Below are 14,918 nucleotides of genomic sequence, written 5' to 3'. Positions count from 1 at the left end.
GCACTGGATAGTTGGCCAATCAGAGCACACCTCGCTTTTCAGGCCGATGAGCTTTGTAAAAATCGACGCATTTCAGAAAGGCGGGTTATAGAGGAGAAACAATAATGTACAGTATGTGGAAAATAATGTGTTTTTTTAACCTTAAACCACATAAACACATTTCATTACACCAAATACACAAAATAATGTTCTTTTTAGCAACATCATATGACCCCTTTAATCAGCACTGGAGGACCTGTTTAAAGCAAAAACAGCCCTACTAATAACCAACAGGTACAAAACATGTTTTAATGGATCAGAGTGGTATTCTTTAAGACGAGTCACAGAGTAGCATCACTAAAGGTGTTTTTAGTGATTGGCTTTCAGCTCGCATTTCTTCTGTTTGGGTTAATGAGCGCATTTATCATTAGCTTTCTGTCTTTTCTGACATTTAGGTGACTGACCTTTCAGCCTAATTTTAACTCCGACACCTTTCCTACATAAATAATTAATGGCACCACTCAAAGAGACAATGCTGCGTCAACCGTTGTTCCTACAAGCCCATGAGTCACTCCTTGCGGCCCTCCATCCCTTCATCCATTCAACAGCAGAAATATCCTCTAATTATGGAGGGGGGGCCAATATAAGTGTCACAAGACAGAAAGCTGGTGTGAGAGTGGACTTTCAGGACTACTGATGGTACACAATATTTTATTTTAATATGTTATACTATATTTTTATTAATTATTATATTGATTATTCTATATTTAGAAAAAATGAAAATAATAGTTAATATAATAAAAAATAATTAATATAATAATATTAATATAATTTCAGTTATTCCAATACAAATCTAAATTAGCATTTTCATTTTTGGTTTTCATCCCAGTGTGTCCAAAAACATTTCCGTTTCAGGTTCTGTGAAAAACGCTCATTTTTTTGCATTTTAAAACTAGTCCTTCATGTTGTCACAATGCTTGTATTTAATTCAGGTTTGTGATGACAACTGACCCTCTTGAGTTTGGCCACATTCTCTTCCACGGTCAGTCCATTGAGTGCTCCGGAAATTCCCAGAAAAGCACCCAAGAAACACGGAGCAAAGCCCACCTGTGGATATACAAATATCTGATTAGAACACTTATCTAATCTACTTTATAGAAACCTTCACATTCATTTTTAGATGACACATAAATGTACATGATTAATCAAGTTTAATGTTCATAATAAATACCATTATACATCTAATCCAGTCTAATTGTTCATTTATAGACTACTGCCTCACATTTTCACATCTGATGAAATATGCATAGCACATGTTGAAAGCTATCAAGGACACAATGAGAGACTGATGCATCCATTTATTATTAGCACATTCCTGTGTGGTTTTCCAAAGGACATCCCAAATAGATTTGTTACAGAAACCAATAAAAAATCTGTCAAGCACAGACTGAAAACAGCCCCTTTGCTTTCCCTTTGACTTTTGGGTACAAAGTCCACAATGTTTTTTGTTTCATAAGTTGAAATGGCGATGTAGCATGGAAAAATATTAATTTTTCCAAAAAAAAAAAACATTTCAAGTTTTTATTTTTTTTTATGTAGTCTTTGTTAGAATGTACTTATACATTTAAGTACTGAGTAATATTAATTAACTACATGTACTTACTCTAGGGTTAGGATGAGGTTGTGATTTAGGGTTAGTTACATGTAATTATGCATCATTTATTGTTATTACTATAGCAAGTATAGCATGTAATGTGTAACAAACCCATTGTAAAAAATATATTTTACAATTTATTTTCATTTTAGGCATATTGTTGTGGAAAAATTAAGAGACAGTGTAAGTTACTGAGCAAAACCTTGAGAATGCATGTAAAGAAGTAATAAGGAGTTAAATAAAGCTGTGGACATGATGACAGTACCTGCTACTTGACTGGGAATCTTTGTCTTTTTTGTAAAATATTATGAATAAATCATGTTTTCTTAATAAAACTATTATGAATAAATCATGCATCTTTAAGGTTTAATCAGCCTTTGTAAGCCTCTCAATAAACAAAATTTTATATCTACAGATGAAAGCAACCAAACACACAACTTCTCGCTGGCCATACAGGCTTTTAGAAATTTAGAAAGTGGGTCTCTAAAAATAGCCCTAGAATCTCTTTTCTGAATAAATGTGGGAGAGCAGGCTGGCGTTGTAAGCGCTGTTGTTTGGGTGTAATCCGGTGATGGGGAGAGGGCCTGTCTTGCGCGTGCCTTTGTCCGCTTCATCCTGTACATTCATTCCACCAATCATGTAAACAATGACTTATGCAAACACTCATTTGTTTGACTGCCTATCAGAGGATGGATTACTTGACATGCATGAAGGGAGTGCTCAGATGGGATACCCAAAAGGGATAAAGTACGTAGCAACAGCAATAAATAGAAGCTCATAAGCACTTTACATGTGTCTGCATACTCCCAACAAAGACAAGAAAGTCAGTTCTAAGGAAAACTTTCCATGCGTGTATTTATAACTAAAGATATTTTGTAATATACCGAATGTTGAGGTCTGACTTTATTTTTGGTGTTTTGTATTATTTTATTAATACTGTAGTGGAGAGAGGAGAGGAAATGATGGGGTGAAGAGGGAGAACAGCATGAGAAAATGACAGGCCAGATTTGAACTCAAATCATCTGAATGAGCCTCAGCGATGTCATGGCAGAAGTATTTAAAAGTCATATTTTTCATAATGTTGCATTATTTATATATATATATATATATATATATATATACAGTATATAAGAATAATGTATTCTTTTAGGGATTGTGTATATATAATACATTTGAATTGATCTCAATGTTTTGTCTTGCAATACACAAATATGTACTAATTATGAATAAATTAATACCATGTAGTTCACACACACACACACACAAGTTCTAAGGAAAACTTTCCATGCGTGTATTTATAACTAAAGATATTTTGTAATATACCGAATGTTGAGGTCTGACTTTATTTTTGGTGTTTTGTATTATTTTATTAATACTGTAGTGGAGAGAGGAGAGGAAATGATGGGGTGAAGAGGGAGAACAGCATGAGAAAATGACAGGCCAGATTTGAACTCAAATCATCTGAATGAGCCTCAGCGATGTCATGGCAGAAGTATTTAAAAGTCATATTTTTCATAATGTTGCATTATTTATATATATATATATATATATATATATATACAGTATATAAGAATAATGTATTCTTTTAGGGATTGTGTATATATAATACATTTGAATTGATCTCAATGTTTTGTCTTGCAATACACAAATATGTACTAATTATGAATAAATTAATACCATGTAGTTCACACACACACACACACACAAAACAATTACTGCAATACATTGCACATGGCTCACCTGGTCAACAAGCATTTTCTTCAAAGCTGCACTTTTAGTACCACCAGTAACAAGTTTGTCCAGCACCTTATACCATCCACCGACTACTGGACCCTTCAAGTCACAGAAAACTTCATTAAACGCATCTCACATATGTGTAGCACTTTAAACACTTCAGTAAACAATCATAAACACAAGCTCAGAATCTTGAGGCCGTGCCAGTGGTTTCATTTGTTCATGACGTGATTATGAAAACAGCAGGCTGTAATTAGCTCCAATCCTCTGTGAATTAATGAGCTTTCTTTTTGTTTCCCAGTGTGGTTTCAGTCTGGGCCTGATTAGCAAACCGATCAATAAATGTGTCAAACAAAGTCTCCCGGGGGTGTTTTAGTCAACAATGACAACTGAATCCTTTGCTAAATCTCTCTTTTAATGCAATTATAATTTGCAGTTTAGCAGCATCAGTGTAAAATCACCCACCAATGGCAAATTATGCATATGGGCGTCTTTAACAAACAGTTGTAGACTTGTTTGAGAAGACGTTTGTCATTTTTCTATGTACAGTGAATATATAGCAGCTCTATATTGTCTTTCTGCATTCTTTCCCGTCCTTTTAGCAAAACAACGGATGCCATATGACACATAAAATGATTAATACTGAGCTTCTGCTTAATTTGGTTGATTGGGCAATAAGAATACAGCCTATAACCCTAAACTGCCAACAGAATGTCAGAAATGCAATATAATTATAGCTCAATGGACAGAAAATCTTTCAAAGATTTAATTTCAGGAGATGCAAGACGAATTTCACCTGAAGTTCTGACCTGTGGTTCAGTCTTTTGTTCTAACAGCAGTGAAACAGATTTTACTGCACTAATAATAACAACTACGGTCTGATGTTTAAAAGGCTGAATCGAGTGTGCTCAGGCTTGTAAAAGCTTTGAATCATACAGGCCATTTGCAGATTAGACCTCAAGTCATTTGGACAGAACTAGTGCATTAGTGCTTTGTGTGCGTGTGTGAGGGAGGAAGGGAAGAGCAGGACGCTTAATATATCAATTACTGTGTGCATGTCAATCACTCTGCTCTGCAACTTCATTACCTGTTCCAACAAATGACACCCCTACACATATTATCTGTAATTGTTGGAAAACCTATGACATAGTGATGTAGCTCCACCCACTGTTGACAGCTGCATCCTATTCTGGCTCCAATTAGGGGCCTTTAAGAAGGGTTGCTTCCGAGCAGTAGTCAGTTCATTCCTTGTTCACTGCTCTGGATTATTTCATATGGTGTTGTGGCTGTGTACAGATTTCAGAAACCAGTCTGATACCTGTGGAACGAGTGATGTACTGGCATTGGTGAAATAAAACTTGTAAATGGATATTGCCTCAAGGTGTTTTAACTGACATCCCATTGTGATGCTCCCCCTACGAATAAGCAGTAACCTAAGAGTCTCTTACAGTAATAGTCATAAAACAACAGACCTGTAAACATTTGAGTTCACTGACATTTAGCAAGATTCTTTTTTTTTGCCTTTTTGAAGTTGTATTATCTAATTTAAAGCAAAGTGCCAAGGGTTTGCTTGTTAACATGGGGAGTTGGTAAAATCTAATCTGATTTCAACTGCAAAAAAAAGGTTGAAATAGCAATAAGAATAGAATAGAATGAAAAAAATCTCAGGATTTGACCATGTTTGCAAGGTTTTTGTAGTTTACATTTTTTACATTGTCATGCCATCATTCAAAATTTATTATGCAAAAATAAATATTGTGGTGTACACCACAATACCACCAAAAACAAAAAAAGATAAAAATAAATCAAAATTCAGGACCGAAAAGACATTTATAATTTACAAAAAGATTTCTATTTCAAATAAATGCTGTTCTTTTGAGCTTTCTATTCATCACCCTGGAAAATGAATTCAAAATTTGTTAATAATAAAATGTTTGAGCACCAAATTAGCATATTAAAATGATTTCTGAAGGATCATGTGACACTGAGGACTGGAGTAATGATGCTGAAAATTCAGCTTTGCCATCACAGAAAAAATACCTTTTAAAATATATTAAAATATAAAGGAGTTATTTTAAATTGTAATAAAATTTAGCAGTATTTACTGCATTTTTTATCAAAAAAATGCAGCCTTGGTAAGCATAAGAGGCTTCTCTCCAAAACATTAAAAAATCTTACCAAACTCAAACTTTTTAACAATAGTATATGTCAGATAACTCTGGTTCGAAAACGCATGTAATAAAACCATTCTGGGCCAAAAAGTATTTTTCTCCATTGAAAGCGGTGTTCTTTTTTTTTTTTTTTGGAAAGAATGTAACAAATACAAAACATAAAAAGAATCACAATTTTATAACAAATGAGGACATAAATGACACCCGTGAAGAGTTTCAAAGCTCAGTTTTAACTCTCTTGCTTCTATATTTAAATTACATCAGTGCGAAGTAACAAAGCTGGAGGATCTCAAGAGAAACACATATGCAAATGGAACAGAATCACGGGAGACTTACAACAAAGAAGAAGCCAATGCTCATCATCTTGGTGGTGCGTCTCGCGCTGTGATTGGCCAGTCCACGGCGCTCAATCAGCTGCTGGGAGATGACATCACCCACACCCACCAGAGAGCCTGGAAGAGAGGGAGTAAAAATGAGGGAGGGAGAGAGAGAGAGAGGGTGCCAGTCGGGCATCTGTTTGCCCCCATTGCCCAGCGTGAAGGCCCACACTCAGGTAACCACGCCAAGGACAACTGACAGGAAACACTCGTTCAGATTTTTGCCGCCCCATTCACTGCCTACTGACTGAGAGATGAGATGCGCCATACGAGGTCTTGGGTTGATCTACTAAGTTGCAAAGGATAACAGATCTTGACTTTGTGACCTTTATGGTATCATTCACACTACATTCCCAAAGATTGGGGTCTTTTTTTTTTTATTAGTACTATTATTTAGCAAAAAAAATGCAAGTGATCACAGGAAAGACATTTACAATGTTACAAAAAACTTCTATTTCAAATAAATGCAGTTCTTATGTTTCAAAGAATATCAAAGAATTATCAAAGAATGAAAAAAATATTAAACAGCACTGTTTCCAACATATAAGAAATATATAAGAAATATAACAATAAGAAATGTTTCTTGAGCACTAAATCAGCATAAATTAGAATGATTTATGAAGGATCATGTGACACTGAAGACTGGAGTAATGCTGCTGAAAATTCAGCTTTACCTTCACAGGAATACTTTTTGAAATATTTTAAGCAGTTATTTTAAATTGTAATAAAATTTCACAATATTACTGCAGCCTTGTTGATCATGTGACTTGTGCTAATATGAAACATTAAAAAATATCTTGCAGTCCTCAAATTTTGTACGATAATCTTTCAGTCTTACATAATCTTTAGCTCTTTGAATGTATAATTTTTTTTCTACCAGTCTACCGATTACATGTTCAGACTTTTTAAATCACAATTATCCTTCTACAATGTTTCAAACACGTATTCATTACTAAATGTACAAAAATAATTGAGACCATAATTATAGTAAAACAACGGTGCAAAGACTTCAAGAAATCCAACTATTCACCCCACAATGACCTTTAAATGTCGCATTGTAAATTTCACATTGCATCGAGATCCCCTTACGAACACCACAGGGGGCTGTTTCCTTAATAGCAGGGACAGATGTCATCCTGTAAAACATGATTAGTCAGACAAGCCATACAATACATTTCTGAGATCACTATGGATACATTTAAGCCATTGCAGAAAGTAAAACCAAACTCTTATTAACCAAAACAAGTATCAAAAGTTCCACAATGTGCCCTGACAGAGATGCAAGGTATATCTAAAATAAAATCAAACACTCTCCCTCTTACATACTTGAAAATCCTTTAGTACTGTCCATTGAGACTGTGAGTGAATGCATGTATAACTTCATCTCAAAGTGTAAGCAACTAAACCAAGAGAGACCTCCCAACACCCTAGAGCTTGAAAGTGTTTGAGTTTGAAGAGTTTCATCCATTCATCCTTGAGGAAACACTGAATGAACAGAAGCTGTTGAATATGAGTGATGGTAAGCTTTAGATAGACTGCAATTCATCACTTGCGCACACACACACACAGACACACACAGACACACACACACACACTGTGTGTCAATCATATTGACAGAGCTGTTTCCTCCCAACTGCTGGAAATGTCACAGGTCTCCTTTCTCTTCACACACATTTCGATCACCTGCAGTCAAAGCCATGAGGGCAGCAAATAGAGCCATGCATTATGCATGTGTGCATAAACAGACAGCTCACTGGATATTGACATGTATCGGAAACCCAAAATGAATACAAACCTCAATAAAAGAAACCAAAACCAATGGAACTCATCACAAGGGAGATTTCTTTCCTTTTTTTCTTTACTGTCCTGGGAGGACCCTTTTTACATTTGCTTTCATCTTTAGAGCCAAAACCATGAAAACAGGCATGTTAAAGTTATTCCAGGTTTCTGATTTCAATGATCAAGAAAACAGCATTTTCAGAGGAAAAAATGTCCATTTATCTATATTCACACAGAGGAGATGACAATGAAGAAACCCTAAAAACCCACCATTCAAATATTATTCTTTTAAAAACAACAATAACCTGAAGAGTGAAATAATCATAACCGATTTCAATATTTGTTAATCAAAAAATTATTCATTACAATTTTAACACAAAATACATCCCACTGGGTAATAAAGTTGTTTTAAAAGTTCAAATTAATTTAATTTCATTTATTTATACAGCACAAATAAACACAATAAGAGTTGAGAGTATAAGACTAAGATACATGATAATGAAAGAAAAAAAACCCAGGAACACATAATGAAATAAAAACATAATTAAGATTTGTTAAATGCCTGGGCAAGAAGATAAAAATGTAACTTAGATTTAAACTCATGTACAGAGGACAGGGATTCTCAGAGATAAGGGGAGGCTATTCCAGAGCCTTGGTCTGACAACTGCAAATGCACGATCCCCTCTCAACTTCAACCGTGTTTGAGGCTGGGCCAGACTGTAACTGTTTGTGGACTATAGACACCTGCCTGGCATGTTCAAATTTCATGCCAGTTCAGATAAGTATGAGGGTGCAAGACCATTTAGAGATTTAAAAACGAACAACAGTATTTTGAAATCAACTCTATGGCTCACCGGCAATCAGTTAAGAGCCATTAAAATAGGAGTAATGCGTTCACGTTTGCGGACTCCAGTTAAAAATCAGGCTGCATTGTTTCGAACCATCTGAAGCCTTGTAATAGAAGACTTGGATATTCCAGCGTTTATAGAATTACAAAAATCCAAGCGAGATAGAATGAAAGCATGTGTAACTCTTTCAAGATCTTTGGGGGATAGAAAAGACTTTACTCTAGACAGACGTTTCAGGTGAAAAAGCTTGAATTAACTACTGTGTTCATATGTTGGGTCATACGTAAAAGAGGAATCCAAAATAACTCCCAGATTTTTCACAGTCGTTTTGATATAGGAGTGCAGACTGGCAACATTAACAGTAGTTTGTTTCTTTATTAACAACAGAGGGCCCAAACACAATTGCTTCCGTTTTACTCTCATTAAGGTGTAAGAATTTGAGGACATCCAGGATCTTATATTGTTTAGACAAGCAAGCAAAGGTTTCTAAACCTTTCCTGTCAGTATGTTTCAAAGGCATATAGATTTGAGTGTCATCTGCATACAAGTGAAAAGACACTGCATGCCTCCTAAGAATCAAACATAGAGTTGGGGCCAAAATGGAACCTTGGGGAACGCCCAAGGTAATAGGAGCTACAGATGAGACAGAGCCTCCAATGCCAACTGAAAAGGTTCTGTCTGTAAGAAAATATTTCTTAAACCAACTAAAGGCATGTCCATGGATGCCCACATACTGTTCAAGACATGACAATAGAATGCCATGATCAACAGTATCAAATGCTGCACTCAAGTCTAAAAGCACCAAAATGACCCGGAGTCGACAGACAGCAAAAGGTCATTCGATACTCTTTATAGTGCAGATTCAGTACTGTGGTTAGTCCTAAAACCAGACTGGAATTTATCAAGGATACCATTCGGATCTAGGAAGCTCTGTAACTGCAGTAGTACATTTTTCTCAAGGATCTTTGCTATAAAAGGCAAATTTGAAATAGGTCTAAAATTTAATCTCTTTAATCTTAATCTCGTTAGTAAAAAATTATGGGCATGGTATATTTAATAATACTATAATTATACACTACTGGCATATTATAATCCTGAATTTTATAGTGCTGAAATGGCATATTTTAGTACCAAAATAAATATAGTAAAGTATATACAATAAAATAACAGGAAAACAAAAGAAGGGGACAATTTAAAAACAATAAACAAAAAACAAATATATTGGGCAACAACAGGCACTCCAAAACAACACAACACAAGATATCATCAACTATTCTGATGCAATAGAACCTTGGTGGATCAACTTCTGATAAGTGAGGTCATTGTTTAAAACACATGGCGAGCTGGAGAGAAACCACTATTGTACACAGCACGCCATAGCAGGAGGGCAGTGTGATGAAATGCCTTGGAGAGGAGGATGCTGGGAACTCTGGTCTCTCTCCAGCAGGTTGTTAACGGGCACAGCGGGGTGATCCACCAACAGAAAGACTGTGTCACACTCTCACTCATCCCCACACAAACACAGCGCGTGAAGCCTTTTCTGATCTGTGAGAGAAACGCACTGCAGGACTCTCCGATCGCATTTTACAAACTACAACGACTTATGAGCGTCGTCCTTGTGCTCCACCACAAACACTGACATAGTGACTCAGTGTCATGACATGACTAAGTGTACTGGACTGATGGTACCAGCAGTGGGTTTGTGAGACTAACACTGCTTCTAGATTATCTGTTTCTTCAGAAAAACCACTGAGTTCACAGAAAGCCCTGAGTAAGCCACAAGTCTGCAAACCTTTGAAGTTAAGATTAGATAATAAAGATCTTCTGCGCTCTAAAGAGGTATAATACAATGAAAAAAAGAATAGTAAAAAGAATAACAGAATAATAGTAATATTTTTATTTTATAATAAATATATTTAAAATATATATAAATAATGAACCATCATATCAATTATCAGCTGTATTATAAATATTGTTATTTTCAGAATAACTATAGCCTAACTACTGTATACACTATAAATCTAATGACAACTATATAAAGTCAAGCTTTTTATGGTGACAACAGTGTTTCTACATCAATACCCCTTGATTTCTAAACACAGGCAGTGTCTGTCACTCATTATGCTTCACCTTGACTGGCTAAATTGCAGGATCCTTAAAAAAAATTATTCTGCAGCCAAATACAGAACGGCCAGGGAGAAGAAATGGAGCCACACATAAAAAAAATGGAACTGCCTTTAAATGTAGAGGACAGCTGCTTCCTCGCACTTGCCCAAATATCATGGTTTACAAAGGACATTCTGCATTAACGACAGAGCCCGGCGAGGCAACATAGCCCTTTTTAAGTGACCTAACCTTTTCATAAAATGTCAAGGAAAGACTAATAACCCAGTATAGTAGACTGGAAAAAGCCAGGAACCTTTGCCATGCTTTTATTGGGTCATCTTATCAAAACAGCACCAGCTTATTGATCATGGTAGGCAGAACAAGGTAGACAGGAGGGCAAAGGCTGAGTGAGAGCTAACAGAATGTTGTGAGGTGATAATAAACATTTATGTTTTCCACTTCTTGGTTCAACTTGACGTTAACAGGTTGAGAAGCACCGAAGAGTAAACTCTTAAAACATCTGTTAATAATAGACTGTCCTAAGCAGACCCTTTTACTTTTTCTTTCATCTTTGGAATCAAAACCATGAAAACCGGTGGTTAAAAGTTATATTCTAGGTCTCTCATTACAATGACAATTACAATTTATTCCTATGATGACAACATTGAGTTTCCAACAGCAATTACTGCCATTATCAATGTTGAAAACAGTAAAAACAGAACTGCTGAATTCACGCAAATATAAAAATTTGCAGAAAATGTACTCACCCTCAAGCCATGCAAGATGTAGCTGAGTTTATTTATTCATTGATCATTCATCAACAGATATGAAGAAATGTAGTACTACATCACTTTCTCACTAATGGATGATCTGCAGTGAATGGGTGCCGTCAGAATGAGAGTTCAAACTGCTGATAAAAACATGATCACAATAATCATTTGTTTTAAATTTAAACTGTAACTTCTTTTTGTTTCTTTCACTTTCCAAGATGTTAAATGGTGTACTGGAGTTTTGTGGATTACTTGTGGATTATTGTGATGTTTTTATCAGCTGTTTGGACTCTCATTCTGACGGCACCCATTCACCTCAGAGGATCCAATAGTGAGGAAGTGATGTAATGCTGAATTTCTCCAAATCTGTTCTGATGAACTCATCTACATCTTGGATGGCTTTGGATGAGTACATTTTAAGAAAATTGTTTTGGTTGGAACTACTCCTTTTTGGAGGGAAACTGTGATACAGTTTTTTTTTCAGGATACTCTGATTAATAGACAGTTTAAAAGAACAAAATTTATTTGAAATAGCAAATTAAATTTTTTCATTCTTTAGACCCCAAACCATTAAAAATAGGCGCTTAAAAGTTATATTCCAGGTCTCTGATTACAATGAACTAGAAAACAGCATTTATCCATCCATTTATCTATATTAAAAAAGACGACGACCCTATTCAACCATAAACATGGTTGTTTGTCATTACGCTGTGCCAAATAAAATGCAATTTACCACACACTCAGGTGCAATCTGTCCCGTATCTCGTGCCAACTGGAGTATGTCACTCATCTATGCTAAATGCATCTTGAAATATGCTGATGTCAGCACAACACTTCCCACCGTCTGTCCTTGAGGGAGAGTCTCTGGGGAAGAACAGCCCTGATTGACGCATCTTGTGCTTCGTGAAATTATCTGTGATCAATTTGGCAGGGATCTATTTGCAGCCAGCACGTTCTCCACAGGGACCAGGAGTGGGCTCTGTCAACCCAACCTGATGAGCTGATGAGACCGGTGTGACATGGCTTACCTGCGGTACAGTAAACACATTCAAGCCTCATACGTTTATTCATAAGATTATGGGGTTAATGCATCGCTAATGACTTGAAAACGGAAATGTAGCGCCTTCATCCCCTCCATTCATTAATTTATTCATTTGTTCATTAATCTCTTCCTCTTCACATCTGTACCTATTATAAACAAATCCATTTATCACTTCAACCAAGTGCATCAGTTAAAGCGGAAGAGAGTAATTTCTGTGCCACTAGTGGCAAAAAAACGGAATTGCAAAAATAATAGGTACATTCATATCACCCTGTAATTCAGCCATTTTAATGTACATCTACAGTGGGTATAGAAAAGAATCACCCCCTTTAAAATAATCGCATTCTGTTGCTTTGCAGCCTGAAATGAAGATGGACACAGTTTTTGTTTTATCCAGCTGTATTTACTCAGTGCAACTTATAACATCCAAGTGAAAGATATAACACCAACATGTCAGAAAAAACAACAAAAAAAACAGAATCACTGAGTTGGAAAAAGGATCACCCCCCCTCCTAAAAATGACTTGTGAACTCAATCAGGTGTAGCTAATCACCTTCTCAATGGCACACAAAGCCATTTGACTTTCAACTGTGATCAGCTGTGGTTATTTTGATTAGCTCAGCATGAAAAGAGCTTTCCTGGAGCATTTCAGTCCTTGGTAGTGCAACTGAAGCACTGAATCAATTATGGGTCACTCATCAAAGGATCTCCGGGATAAAGTTGTGGACAGGCACAAGTCAGGAGATGGACACACAAAAAAATCAAAGGCTTTATCAATGCCTAGAAGCACGGTGAAGTCTATTATTAACCCCTTAGCAGTAAAATTAGCATAAAATAGGCATATGGTACCCAAAGTACATTGCATGCTGTTCTTGAACCATTTGGAATATATGCATGGTTTTGGTCTCTTTTGAAAGGTGACACTCTGAGGTTTGATAAAATGTGATCATTTTAAAGGGGGCTGATTTTTTTCTATACCAACTGTATGTATATGCATATATATATATATATATATATATATAACTAAATAATATACATTTGTTTTAAGCAAATGAATACATTAATAATATAGTAATACATAAAACAGTATAGTACTATAGTGTGCTGAAGAAAATAATGTAACAACAGAAACAAAATATTTTCTTAATATTTTTTTAAATATTTATAATATTCACTTTGAGTCTTCATACATAAAATAATATATAGCTGCTTTTTAAATTTTAGGATGGGGGTCCTTCGCATGAGGATGATAATTTTTGGGGTTTTGTGGCATTCAAAAGATTAACTTAAACCCCACTGAAAATCTGTGGAATGACTTGAAGACTGCAGTCCACAAACAATCAACAACAAATTTCACTGAACTTGAGCAGTTCTGCAAAGAAGAGTGGGCAAATATTGCAAAGTCTAGATGTGCAAAGTTAGTAGAGATATATCCCAACAGACTAAAGGCTGTAATTAAAGAAAAAGGTGGTTTAACAAAATACTGACACAAGGGGGTGATCCTTTTTCCAACTCAGTGATTCTGTTTTTTAATTTTTTTTATGACATGTTGGTGTTATATCTTTCATTTGGATGTTATAAGTTGCACTGAGTAAATACAGCTGGATAAAACAAAAACTGTGTCCATCTTCATTTCAGGCTGGTGCAACTATCATGATTATGATATAATCATTATACACAAGATAATACACTACTGATCAAAAGGTTATTTTAGGTTTGAGGTTTAGAATAAAAAAAAATAATTACAATTATTCAGCAAGAATGTATTAAATTGATCAAAATTGAGAGTAAAGACATTCATAACATTATAAAATATAAAAAAATATTTTAAATGCTGCTTTTTTGATCTTCCTTTTCATCAAAGAATCCTGAAAAAGAAGGATAATGTGACACTGAAGACTGGAGTAATGGCTGCTGAAAATTCAGCTATGCCGTCACATATATATATTACTTTAAAATGTGTTAAAGCAGAAAACAATCATTTTAAATTTTAATATTTCACAATATTACTGTTAAATTTACTGTATTTTTGACTAAATAAATGCAGCCTTTCTGAGCATAAGAGATTAATTTCCAAAACATAAAAAAAACAACAAACTTTTGAATGGTAGTGTACATCTAATATAACTAAAACATATTTGTTTTCAAATTAAACAACAACAGATGTTTAGCACTCAATTTAGGCCTTTTGAATATGACAGATTATATTAATTAAATGTTTCGTATTAATTAAATGTATTATAATAATTGACTCTATAATTAAACTTTAAAACAATGACTCTTTTCAAATTGTTTTCAAACAGACAACTCCCCTGTCCGCCATTGGTTGGACAAATAGACAGCCCCGCCCTAAACTCGCGCCATTGGTTGGGCAGGTTAGGATGGTCACATGACCAACAAACAGTTGCCTCTTTGTATTAAAGTGGCATATGAAAAAATAGACCCAGTTTGACATCAT

General features: G+C 35.2%; 1 protein-coding gene across 3 annotated transcripts in view; it reads right to left on the bottom strand.

Moving 5' to 3' along the window:
* LOC107716659 (protein Mpv17) overlaps window positions 1-14,918 on the bottom strand; it is a 26,582-nt gene that overhangs the window by 10,039 nt on the left and 1,625 nt on the right. For all 3 annotated transcript variants that reach the window (XM_016523174.1, XM_016523158.1, XM_016523167.1), the window contains exons 2-4: window positions 5,875-5,990; window positions 3,374-3,466; window positions 991-1,086 (exon numbers count right to left, since the gene is read on the bottom strand). In XM_016523174.1, the coding sequence (XP_016378660.1) occupies window positions 991-1,086; window positions 3,374-3,466; window positions 5,875-5,990 (305 nt within the window). The remainder of the gene's footprint in view (window positions 1-990; window positions 1,087-3,373; window positions 3,467-5,874; window positions 5,991-14,918) is intronic.

This window comes from Sinocyclocheilus rhinocerous, unplaced genomic scaffold (assembly GCF_001515625.1).
Source record: "Sinocyclocheilus rhinocerous isolate Xijiao unplaced genomic scaffold, SAMN03320098_v1.1 scaffold1874, whole genome shotgun sequence".
In the NCBI taxonomy this organism is placed as follows: Eukaryota; Metazoa; Chordata; class Actinopteri; order Cypriniformes; family Cyprinidae; genus Sinocyclocheilus; species Sinocyclocheilus rhinocerous.
The sequence above is the reverse complement of the archived record's forward strand: the minus strand, read 5'-3'. Positions and strand labels throughout refer to the sequence as shown.